This window comes from Eleutherodactylus coqui, chromosome 11, assembly GCF_035609145.1.
Source record: "Eleutherodactylus coqui strain aEleCoq1 chromosome 11, aEleCoq1.hap1, whole genome shotgun sequence".
NCBI lineage: Eukaryota > Metazoa > Chordata > Amphibia > Anura > Eleutherodactylidae > Eleutherodactylus > Eleutherodactylus coqui.
In genome coordinates, this window is record NC_089847.1 from 14844104 (window position 1) to 14856337 (window position 12234).

At 50.1% G+C, this 12234-nt stretch overlaps 1 protein-coding gene across 1 annotated transcript in view; it reads left to right on the plus strand.

Moving 5' to 3' along the window:
- Nucleotides 1-12234, plus strand: part of TDRD12 (tudor domain containing 12) — a 73487-nt gene that overhangs the window by 28614 nt on the left and 32639 nt on the right. Inside the window, exons 11-12 of the mRNA XM_066582310.1 lie at nucleotides 3844-3983; nucleotides 4631-4661. Coding sequence (XP_066438407.1) covers nucleotides 3844-3983; nucleotides 4631-4661 — 171 coding nt within the window. The remainder of the gene's footprint in view (nucleotides 1-3843; nucleotides 3984-4630; nucleotides 4662-12234) is intronic.

Here is a 12234-nt window from a genome sequence, read left to right on the forward strand (position 1 = left end):
ACTGCTCCTACCTACTCATTGCATACAGTTTCCTCCGCCTAGTCACTGCAGTCAGATATCCCCGTCTCTGAAATGAATCCACTGATCAGCCATAACATAAAACCACCGACAGGTTAAGTGAATGACATGGATTATCTGGAGACAACGGCATCGGTTGGGGTGGAATATAGTAGGCAACAAGTGATCAGGCCGTTCTGGAAGTTCAAGTGCTGAAAGCAGGAATCGTGGGCAAGTGTAAGGATCTGAGTGACTGTGACAAGAGCCAAGTTGGAAGGGGTGCCGTCTCTCACCGCCTAGTAGGTGATTGGGTCGGGCAGGGAAGGGTATTTTCTCTCCCCAAGGAGAGCATCCAGAAGGGGTGTGAAAGCACCTAGGAGGTGGGTGAGGAGACATACAAGGCCATGCTTGCTCCAAATAAGGAAGATGGAACAATACCTGTGCAGCGCCACCTATTGGATGGCAGCATTCCTTCAAATGAATGTGTGACTCTTGAAACAAGTCTTTAAAACAATCATTGGGAATAGGAAACTAAGCCAGAAAACCATACACAGATAGCTGTGTGCAGTAGGTTTCTGGCTTAGTTAGTGAGAGGCCTGTGACTTGGCCCAGGGGGGGGTCGTCTTTCCTTAAAGGGGTTGTCCCGCGCCGAAACGGGGTTTTTTTTTTTCAATAGCCCCCCCCCCCCCGTTCGGCGCGAGACAAACCCGATGCAGGGGTTAAAAAAAACAACCGGATAGTACTTACCCGAATCCACGCGCTCCGGTGACTTCTTACTTACCTTGCGAAGATGGCCGCCGGGATCTTCACCCACGATGCACCGCGGGTCTTCTCCCATGGTGCACCGTGGGCTCTGTGCGTTCCATTGCCGATTCCAGCCTCCTGATTGGCTGGAATCGGCACACGTGACGGGGCGGAGCTACGAGGAGCCGCTCTCCGGCACGAGCGGCCCCATTCAGAAGGGAGAAGACCGGACTGCGCAAGCGCGTCTAATCGGGAGATTAGACGCTGAAATTAGACGGCACCATGGAGACGGGGACGCTAGCAACGGAGCAGGTAAGTGAATAACTTCTGTTTGGCTCATATTTAATGCACGATGTATATTACAAAGTGCATTAATATGGCCATACAGAAGTGTATACCCCCACTTGCTTTCGCGGGACAACCCCTTTAAGGTGTGTAGAGACACCTAGCAGGTGAGTGGGTCAGAGAGCACCTAGAAAGGGTTTGGAGTCACCTAGGAGGTGGGTGAGGAGACTTACAAGGCCATTGTAACATACTGCACACTGATGAGGGGCAAACACCCCGAAACAGCTGTCTGTGTATGGTTTTCTGGCTTAGTTTCTTATTCCCAATCATTTTTTTAAAGACTTGTTTAAAAAGTCATACATTGATTTGAAGGAATGCTGCCATCCACTAGGTGGTGCTGCAGAGGTATTGTTCCATCTTCCTTATTTGCATAAGAGCCAAGTTGTGATGGCTAGATAACTGGGTAAGAGTATCTCTAAAAGAGCAGGTCTTGTGGGGTGTTCCCGGTATATAGTGGATACCACCTTCCTACTACCTACCTAAAGTGGACCAAGAAAGGGCAACCAGTGACTTGGGTTTAGTAAGATCCAAGCCATCTGGTCCGATCCCACTAAACCGCTCCTGTAGTACAAATTGCTAAAAAAAAGTTCCTGCTAGCGGTGATTGAAAGGTGGCAGATCACATGTGGAACAGCTTGCTGAAGAGCTGCAGACGGGTCAGTGTGCCCAAGCTGACTACGATGGGTATGTGAGCTTCAGTAGTGGGCATCATATGAGCATCTGGAGCAACAGAAGAAGGCAAACTGGCTGAGGCGTGTGATGCTCTTGTGGAGTCCATGTCTTGATACGTCAGAGCTGTTTTAGCAATACGCAACATTTGTAAGGGGGTTTTACTGTTATGGCTTATTAGGGAAATTGCTGTTGCATGGGTATTAGGGATTTTCCATAAAAGCGACTTCCAAATATACATTAAAAGATGTAAGGAGAGTTTTGTTGTGGCCAATCATAGGAATAGCAAGCTTTGTAACAAAATACAACCAATTGTAGCATATAATATTAACCTGTTAGCATATCATAGCAGATGTTAACATCAACCCTTGCACATGCTGTTTGTCTGTCCTTGGCAAACATTTCAGCTTAAGGCTCCCATGTTATCTGGTATTTTTTTATGGCTAGACCTTGTGAAATGGCGACAGTGTTAATGGCCCTTTTACACGGGACGACAGTCGGCTAAATGACTGCATTTGCGCTGATGTCACCTTAAAGGGGTTGTCTCGCGAAAGCAAGTGGGGTTAAGTACTTCTGTATGGCCATATTAATGCACTTTGTAATATACATCGTGCATTAAATATGAGCCATACAGAAGTTATTCACTTACCTGCTCCATTGCTAGTGTCCCCGTTGCCATGGCTCCGTCTAATTTCGGTATCTTCTTGCTTTTTTAGACGCGCTTGCGCAGATGGGTCTTCTCCCTGAAGCAGCGGCGATTTGGCTCCGCCCCCTTGTATGCGTCATCGCGTAGCTCCGCCCCGTCGCATGTGCCGATTCCAGCCTCCTGATTGGCTGGAATTGGCACATGTGACGGGGGCGGAGCTACGCGATTACGCGTACAAGGGGGCGGAGCCAAAACGCCGCTGCTGCCAAGTCGAAGGGAGAAGACCCATCTGCGCAAGCGTGTCTAAAAAAGCAAGAAGACACCGAAATTAGACGGAGCCATGGAGACGGGGACGCCAGCAACGGAGCAGGTAAGTGAATAACTTCTGTATGGCTCATATTTAATGCACGATGTATATTACAAAGTGCATTAATATGGCCATACAGAAGTGTATAACCCCACTTGCTGCCGCGAGACAACCCCTTTAAGGTCGTTAGAATGTGAAGCGCTGAGCGAGAAGCCTGCGGTGATCAGGTTGTCTAAACGAGCTCTAACAACCTTAGCGGTGACGTCAACACTAGTGTGGTCGTTCATCCGGCAGACGTCCCGTGTGAACCCAGCATTAGTAGTTTGCTCTGAGAATCATGTACTTTGCAAACAGTCATGGCTATCACACTGAATGACCACTGCGCCTACAAGAGGACCTCTTTAACTTGACAGCTATATGCAAAAGGTATAACAGAAATGCGTATTACCATGTTCCATATCATTCTTATGTCCTATTTAGACTGGATGACAGTCGCCTGAGCGCTGACGCCACTGCTAAGATCGTTGGCGCTCATGCAGAGCGTTTAGACAGGCAGCGCTGGATTACGGGTTTCTTGCCAACTCCTTGCAGAGCGGGAGCACTTACACTGAGCGAGAATCCTGCAACCTTTTCTTATGCTGACTGGCAGTCAACAAGAACAAGAAGTGAACGAATCGTAAACGTTTTTTTTGCATTTACACGAGACTAATTTTGAGCGATAGTCGTCCCATGTAATGGCCCTTAGGTGTGTGTATTGCAAAGGGTTCTGTACAACATTCTGCTTGCCCGTCAGTATGTCTTACATAAGCGCGTTTCTACTGAAATACAAAGCATGGTTTCCTTCTAAGCTAGGGTCTGCCTTCTGGAACCCCTGCCGATCTACTATTGATGGCCTATACTGGGGATAGGCCATCAGTGCCTTACAACTGGAAAACCCTTTAAAATCCACATCGGATGTGGATGATATTTGTTATCTCACTTCACCGATCAGATGTTATTATTGCCTGCAAGTCAAAACGAAAAATCGGCAGCGTTTCCACTATATGCACGATAGCTGTATCTCCTCCCACACTGTATAATGATATAATTATGGGATGCGCATGAAGCTAATGACTAACAGTATTTAAATATTTTAGGATTGAAAGTCCAGAGAAGCTCCATCAGTCCCAACAGAAGCTACAAACACCAGAGAGCAGCTCCAGAGTGGAGTCGGATCCGGCTCAGTTTGTGTGGCCCGCGTGGTCCAGTAGGGATCAGAGACGCAGGCTGTCTGCTGGTAAGTCTCTACTGTCTAGATTTCAGATTCACAAATGCTGATGCAGCGGCTCCCTTCAGATGCATCAAGCAAGTTGGGATTTGCATGAACTTCTGAAACAAACGTATTAAGTGCATTTAAGTTTTTGGAGTGGGTCTGTCAACAAGCTTGCAGTCTCTATCCAATAACAACCTACAGAATTGTGACTACAGATCTACACTGAGGGCCCTTTTACACAAGAAGCTTAGTTAATCGCAGGATTGTGTGAAATGGAACGGAATCGTTCAGCGTAAATGCGGCCAACGACAGAATGACGATGTTCACGTATCGCCTGCATTCAGTTTACGCAGGCATAAAAACTCCCAATAACTGACCCATGTGAACAGGCAGTCCTTCATTTATGAAGCACAGCTTTTCCAGTGGTCAGCAGAGTAACGGGGATGTCGATGAGGATGAGAGTGACCTCCTCAGACTCGGCGCCTTTTGTTTTGTGAGCCCACAACTTTACTTTATGGGGTTCACAGGAGATGACAGAGTACCATTAATTAAATACATTCTGTAAAAATGATAAAGGGTGAGCTAAACCGCGACCCCTCAGTATGTGAAATGGTTTTGGAAGTCTTTTGTAAATTCTGACTTTATTTTCTTATGTTTTTATTTTTTCTTAGAGTTCACAGAGAAATCTTTAGCAAAATTAAGGTAGGGCTTTGTTTCATTGTGCAGTAATTAGCAGTTTATGCAAGCTTTTATAATTGTGTATATGAAGCATTTTCAGAGTTTGGACCATTAATTACGAGGCTTGGCGTCAACACTGCAGCGGGGTAAGCAAAGCCCAGTGGGGGGAGAACAGGAGTGGTGGCACTAGATCCCTACAGGTAAGTATTGCTTGTTTAAAGGGATTGTACCAGAGTTGACTTTTATCACCTTGCCAAAAGGTAGGTAATAAAGGACCGCTTGGTGGGGGTCTTAGCACTGAGACCCACACCAATGCCAATAATGGGGGTCCTGTGTCCCCTTTTCCTCCTCACTGAAGTCTTACTGCAGAGAGGATTAAATAGAGCGACAGTCACATATGTGTAGTCCTTTATGGCACTGCTGGAGTAAGTCAAGCGCTTGTATGCAGCAGCTACTTCCTTCAGCTCCATTCAAGATCATTGGAATGGAACTGCACATGTGCGACTGGGCTCCATTGAATCTCCACATCACAGCGAGCCTGCACTGATGAGGAGAGGAGGACACGGAACCCTGGTCTGAGATCAGTTAGACTCCCACCAATCAGGAGATTCTACTAAGCAGAGTCACTTTATTGTTTCAGCCATTCAGGCCAATACACAACCCCCAGACACTGTGTTTTGGGATTATCCCAGGAGATGAGAAATGTATTAGAACATTGGGGAGATTAATTGAAGGTTTTGGGTCATGCGTCGGGTATAGACTGGAAATAATGATATTTCCAAAATCATGATTTGACCCTGAGTGTAATGCATCCTCTTCCAGCCTGGTGTAGGCCTCTGCTTCAGGTTGAAAGGATCTCAACGGAGTTAAACTCTCACGTGCCTTATTTGGCATCTTTAGATAGATAACGCTTCCCCTAGGCGTCCCTTTTTGGGAGATATGACCAAAATATCGAATTGTACATTCATCCTGAAGTTTCCCGCATCCAATCGGCCTGCTTCCCCATGATGAGTGGGAGCTTGGAAGTGTGGCAAGGGAAGCCTGTAGGATGCAGAACTCCCTTCTAAAACCCCAAGAGATTATACCTACTGTACAGGACCGCCCAAGACGTACCCATCATGACAGATTCTAACCGATCTAATCAGTAAGGTCTGCTACTCGACTTTTGCTACCTTTTTTATTCTTGTACCTCTTTTATATTGTGCTGCTTGTCCTTCCCGTCTTTAGATCATCATTTTTATCTTTTTGTGCTTTTGTAAGCATTGCCACTTTCTGGAATAAAGTTTTCCCCTCGTCATCCTGACAGCATACACATGGAGGATGTCCACTGGACCCCTGTTGGGACAGGAAGCGGAAAAACATACAAAAGGCACCTCCCGCCACCAGCTCACCAGTGTCTTCCTGTCCCTACAGGACAGTCCAAGCGGAAGCCTCCAGGGGTATGCTGGAGGCAAGAAGAAAGAAGAAATTCCTATGCAGCCTGTCCGCCCGTGGGGGGACGACTCTCTGGTCGGGCTGGCAGAGCTTGCGCGGGTGAGACCCTACGTGGGGACCCTCACCCGCAGGATCCAAAACCAGCACCACGTTCCCTGCGGGGAACCCTTCCCTAGCGCGCTGCCCAGTGGGGTTGTCGCACTGGGAAGATACAGCCCGTACCTGCAGGGCTTGGAAGCCTCCTCCGGATCAGGCACCCGCTCTGGACGTCGGCCCGGGACCCTGGCTTCCAGCGATCCTCTGTCGGCGTGAGCAGGTATGCCAGCGAGGGGAGGGGGGGGGGGGGGTAGAGCGCGCGGCGCGGGCCGGCGGTTGCGCTCGATCCGACGTCCCCGGCCATCTATGCGCCCTCCTCAGAGCCGACGCAGAGTGTATCCCCCGGGTCCGGCGCGGCGGCATGACGTCAGCACGGCCGCGTCACGGGGGGGCGGGGCCTCAGGGAAAAAGGCGCCAAATTTGAAAATCCAAAAAAAAAAAAAAAAAAAAGGAAAGGAGAAAGCAGGATTCCCCACATGTCTCGGTCTGCACCTAAGTAAAGATGTCGGCCAGAGAGGACACGGAGAGCAACCCGCTGGTGAGTAAACCTCCGGGGGCTCACACCAGGGGTAACGAAGGGTCAGGTGCTGGAAAACCCCCCCCTTTTTTTCTGCTGTCTCCGTCTCTTAGGACAGAGAAGCACAAAAGAGCAGAGAGGCCAAGAAGCGCGTGCGCAAGTGCCCAGTCTGCCTGCGGCGACTGGACGAGGGACACACCAAACCCTTATGCGCAGCCTGCACAGAGAAGGTGGTCCGGGAGGAAGGCCCCTCGGGCATATCAGACATCCGAGCTATGATCCGCGAGGAGATCGAGGCCTCTCTCTCGTCTCTTTCCGTTCCGCCCCCCACGAAAAGGGTAAGGCGGTCACGGATAGAAGAATCAGACTCGGAGGAAGGGTTCTTAGAGGATTCCCCCTCAGAATCCATACCGCCCATGGAAGAAACGAGGAAGTACTTCTTCGCATCGGCGGATCTGGGGCAGCTACTAACAGCGGTCCGTCACACCATGCAGGTGGAGGAACAGGCACCACAGCAGCCATCCCTCCAGGATACCCTGTTCCGGGGACTCATACCTCAGCCCAAACCATCATTCCCGGTCAACGATATCCTAAAACAGCTCATCTTGACCGAGTGGAAACAGGCAGAACGCAAGTTTTTCCTGTCTAAGGAGTTTAGAGAGCGTATGGTCTTCACCCCGGAAGACATTGAATTCTTGGACACCGTCCCGAAGGTGGATTTGGCGGTCGCCAGGGTCTCGAAGAAGGCTGCCCTCCCCTTTGAGGACATCTCCCAGTTGCGGGACCCACTGGATTCACGAGTGGATGCGGCAATGAAGAAGGCCTGGGAGTCGGCGGCCCTCACCATGAAGACCAACATTACGGCCACGTCGGTAGCGAGATCCATGACGGTCTGGCTAGACCAACTCCAGGCCCTGGTCTCGCAAAGGGGTTCGAGGGAAGATATCGCCAACTGCCTTCCCCTCCTCCAACAGGCCACCGGCTTCCTGGCGGACGCCTCGATGGAGTCAGTAAGGTTCGGGGCCCGGTCGGCGGCACTTTCGAACACAGCCAGGAGGGCCGTCTGGGTAAAAGCCTGGACAGGGGACAATGCCTCCAAGAACAGGCTTTGCTCTTTGCCCTTCCAGGGACATCGCATCTTCGGACCTTCCCTGGATACACTCCTGGAGAAGGCCTCAGACAAAAGTCAGGGGCTACCAGCAGACAGACCCGTCAAGCGGCCTTCCTCCTCCTACCCTCCTCCCTTTGTCCCCCCGAGAACATACAGGGGGAAGGGGAAAACCGGACGCTGGTCTTACCCCAAAGGCGGAAAGGGTGAGAATCCGCCCATCGGGATCCGGCAGGTGGGGGGCAGACTTAGGGGGTTCGCCAATAGATGGAGCGAAATAACCTCCAATCCCTGGGCCCTTCGCCTGGTCTCAGAGGGCTATACAATTGAGCTTTCCGCCCCCCCTCCCCGGAGGTTCGTGGTTACCCCCTGCCAGTCACCCGCGTCGGCCCGGGCCCTCCAGTCGGGGGTACGGGACCTGCTATCCCTGGGGGCCATTATCCCAGTTCCCGTAGAGGAACGGTTCAAAGGCTGCTACTCCCCCTTGTTTCTTATTAAGAAGCCTAACGGGGCCTACAGAGTTATAATCAACCTGAAATACCTGAATAAATCTATAACATACCGAAGATTTAAAATGGAATCAGTAAGATCAGCGATCCCCCTAATCACACCAGATAGCGTCATGGCCACGGTGGACTTAAAAGACGCCTATTATCATATTCCGATACACTCAGACTCCCAACAGCTTCTTCGATTCGCCCTGATGATGGAAGGGTCAGTCTCACATTACCAATTCGCATGCCTGCCGTTCGGGATTTCCTCCGCACCTCGGGTATTCTCCAAGCTAGTATTGGAGATGGTAGCAGCACTAAGGACGGACAAAGTACTAATTGTCCCATACCTCGACGATTTCCTGCTTATAGCAGGATCACCCTCGGAACTCCAGCACCGGGTCAACCTCACCCTCCGCCTGTTCGAGTCGCTAGGTTGGATCATTAACTTCGACAAATCCAATCTTCAGCCCGAACAAAGCAAAAAGTTCCTAGGGGTTATCCTGGACTCACACCACCAGTGCTCTTCCCTCCCGCTAGAAAAGCAAAAAAAGATCCAAGACGAAAGCCGGGCACTTTCGTTAGCCTCCCAGGTTTCCCTTAGGAGAGGCATGAGGGTCCTCGGTCTCATGACAGCCTGTATTGGAGTAGTCCCGTGGGCCCAGTTACATGGTAGAACTCTCCAGGACTTTATCCTGAGCAACTGGGACAAATCTCCAGCTTCCCTGGATCAGGAAGTCACCCTCACTCACAAAGTAAGGTCCTCCTTGGGGTGGTGGACGTCTATCTCCAACCTCGCCAGGTCCACAAGTTGGGACCCGGCATCCCCAGTATCCATCTTCACTGACGCGAGCGCAACTGGCTGGGGGGCCCACTTAGGCTGTCGCTATGTCCAGGGGGTCTGGAACCAGAAAGAGGCCACTCAATCCTCCAATTACAAGGAGCTTTGCGCGGTCTGGAGGGCCATCCGTGACCTCGAGACAGAGATCGGGGGTAGACCCATTAAAATATTCTCGGATAACATAACAACTGTGTCCCTCATTCGCCACCAGGGATCCACGCGGAACCCCCGACTACAAGACCTGGCGGCGAAAGTGCTCGGGTGGATAGAGCAGCGGATGCCTTCCGTTTCAGCGTTCCACGTAAGGGGCCCAGAGAACACCATGGCAGACTACCTCAGCCGCAGGAGAATAGACCCTGGGGAGTGGGCACTACATCCAGAGGCATTCCAACTGATTACAGAAAGATGGGGGACTCCAAAGGTGGATTTGTTTGCCTCTCGGGAGAACAACAAGTGTCCCCGGTTCTTTTCCAGGGGGGCAGACGGGGGCTCCCTGGGAATAGACGCACTATCCCAAGCATGGGAATGGGACCTGACATACGCCTTCCCACCTATTCCCCTGATCCCTCGGGTTCTAAAGAAGATCCAGGGGTCCCCGGGCTCCGTTATCCTGGTAGCCCCATTCTGGCCCAAGAGACCTTGGTTCCCGCTCCTGGCCGCTCTATCAACACAGGAGCCCCTACATCTGCCGTGGAGAGACGACCTCCTACAACAGGGTCCCCTGATTTGCCCAAAAACCCGACAGTTCAGACTAGCGGCCTGGAAGCTGTGCGGGTAAAATATCTGAACCAGGGCCTATCAGGGAGGGTGACCACCACCTTATGTGAGAGTCTCAAAGAGTCCACCAGGAACATATACACCAGGGTGTGGGACACCTTCTCTAAGTGGTTGGGGCACAGTATTCACGACCTCCAACAACCAAACATTAATAAGATTCTAGAGTTCCTTCAGGATGGACTGGACATGGGCCTAAAACCTGGTACCCTTAAGGTCCAGGTGGCCGCCCTAGGAGCCTTCTTTGACTTCCCGTTAGCCGACCATAGGCTAGTCAAAAAATACCTTAAAGGAGCAGTTAGACTTCACCCCTTTATAAGAAGAACCATGCCCCCATGGGACCTGAATCTTGTTTTACAGGCCCTTTGCGCACATCCCTTCGAGCCCCTGGAAGAACTCTCAGTTAAGACCCTCTCATATAAGGTTGCCTTCCTAGTGGCCATTACATCCGCCAGGCGGATCGGGGAAATCCAAGCTCTCTCTATAAAAACCCCATATATGACCATCTTCCCGGACAAGATAGAGTTTAGACCCGACCCCTTCTTTCAACCGAAAGTCCTTACGGACTTTCACAGAGAGCAAAAAATAGTACTTCCCTCCTTCTGCCAGGAACCCCGGAACACTACGGAACAGAGGTTCCATAACCTAGACGTGAGACGAGCAGTTCTGAAGTACTTAGAGGTCTCACATACCTTTAGGAAATCTAATAACCTCTTCATTCAATTTCAGGGTCCACGCAGAGGAGGGGCCGCTACTAAGGACTCCCTAGCGCGGTGGGTCAGGAGGGCCGTAGAAGAGGCATACAGATCCCAAGGGATCCCACTCCCGGGCGAAGTTAGAGCCCATTCTACTAGGGCGGTCGCCTGTTCCTGGGCGGAGAGAGCCCAGGCGACAACCGACCAGATTTGCAGAGCCGCCACATGGTCAAGCACCCATACTTTTGTAAAACACTACCGTCTGGACGTGGGGGCCAGCCGGGACACTGCCTTTGGGCGGAAAGTTCTGCAAGCAGTGGTCCCTCCCTAAAGCCCGTGATTGTTGGTATTCCTCCATGTGTATGCTGTCAGGATGACGAGGGGAAGACAGGAATTAGGTTTACCTGTTAATTCCTTTTCTGGAGTCATCCTGACAGCATAGGGGCTTTTCCCTCCCCTTCAGTTATCCTTCTCTACGTGAAGTAACGTATTGTACTATAAGTTTCGTTATTAAAAATGAGTGATTAAGCAAAGCCGGGTCACTGTAGTTATTTGGTACACACTGGTGAGCTGGTGGCGGGAGGTGCCTTTTGTATGTTTTTTCGCTTCCTGTCCCAACAGGGGTCCAGTGGACATCCTCCATGTGTATGCTGTCAGGATGACTCCAGAAAAGGAATTAACAGGTAAACCTAATTCCTGTCTTTGTCTTTATTAAGTTCAGTCCTTGTCGATCGACACAAAAATATATGTACGCAGCATATCGCCAAAGTCTGTGTCTGACCTACCTTACAGTAAAACAGTCAGCGGTGGCAGCGAGTATTACAGGGGCACATAAAACCATGTCAGAGTGTGACTTATACTCTATCTTGCAACGAGTGCAGGATCGAGGGAGTTGGAAGTCGGTCATCCCCTTTGATCACGTCCGCGGCACGTATTGTGAGACCTAGTATGTGACCCATATCCTGTGGATAGGCGATAAAGGTCAATTCTACTACAACCCCTTTAATTTATGCAGTTGGCCACCAATGTACAGTTTTGGCCTGGAACAGGACAATCCTTTTCAAAGCTGTACTGGAAGTAGCCAAACAAGGCCGCGCTCACAGGGGGCGTAAGTGCATTTTGGGCGTGCAAATCTGCAACTTGATTGGGTGAGCAAAATGCGCTTTTGCCCGCTACCACTCGTATTATTGTGTGTAAATGCGCCGCGTGTTTGCGCACATATAAAAATACGCACAAAATCACATTGATTTTCTGTGTATATATGTGTAGCAAATACGCAGGTTTTCTGCGTATGACATGCGCATTTACACAAGCGCGTTGATTTCAGTGGGTTCTTGGCGCTGCGCAAATGTGCCCAAGATGGGTCATGTCATGTATTTTTTCACATCGTGTTAAAAAAAAATTACACTCCTATAATGAACTCCTTGAAATCCATGAATTCTATTCAGTGTCTATTATGTGCACCAAATTTTGCGCGTGTAATACGTTGCATTATGTGATTGTTTTCAGTAAGAGAAACCACATGAAAGGGCACAGACATGGTGTGATTAATTAGATAAATACCAGAAAGGGATGAGCAGAACCGTAAATAATTAATCCAGTGACCAGGGATGTCAAAGTTTTATGGTCTCTAAATTGATG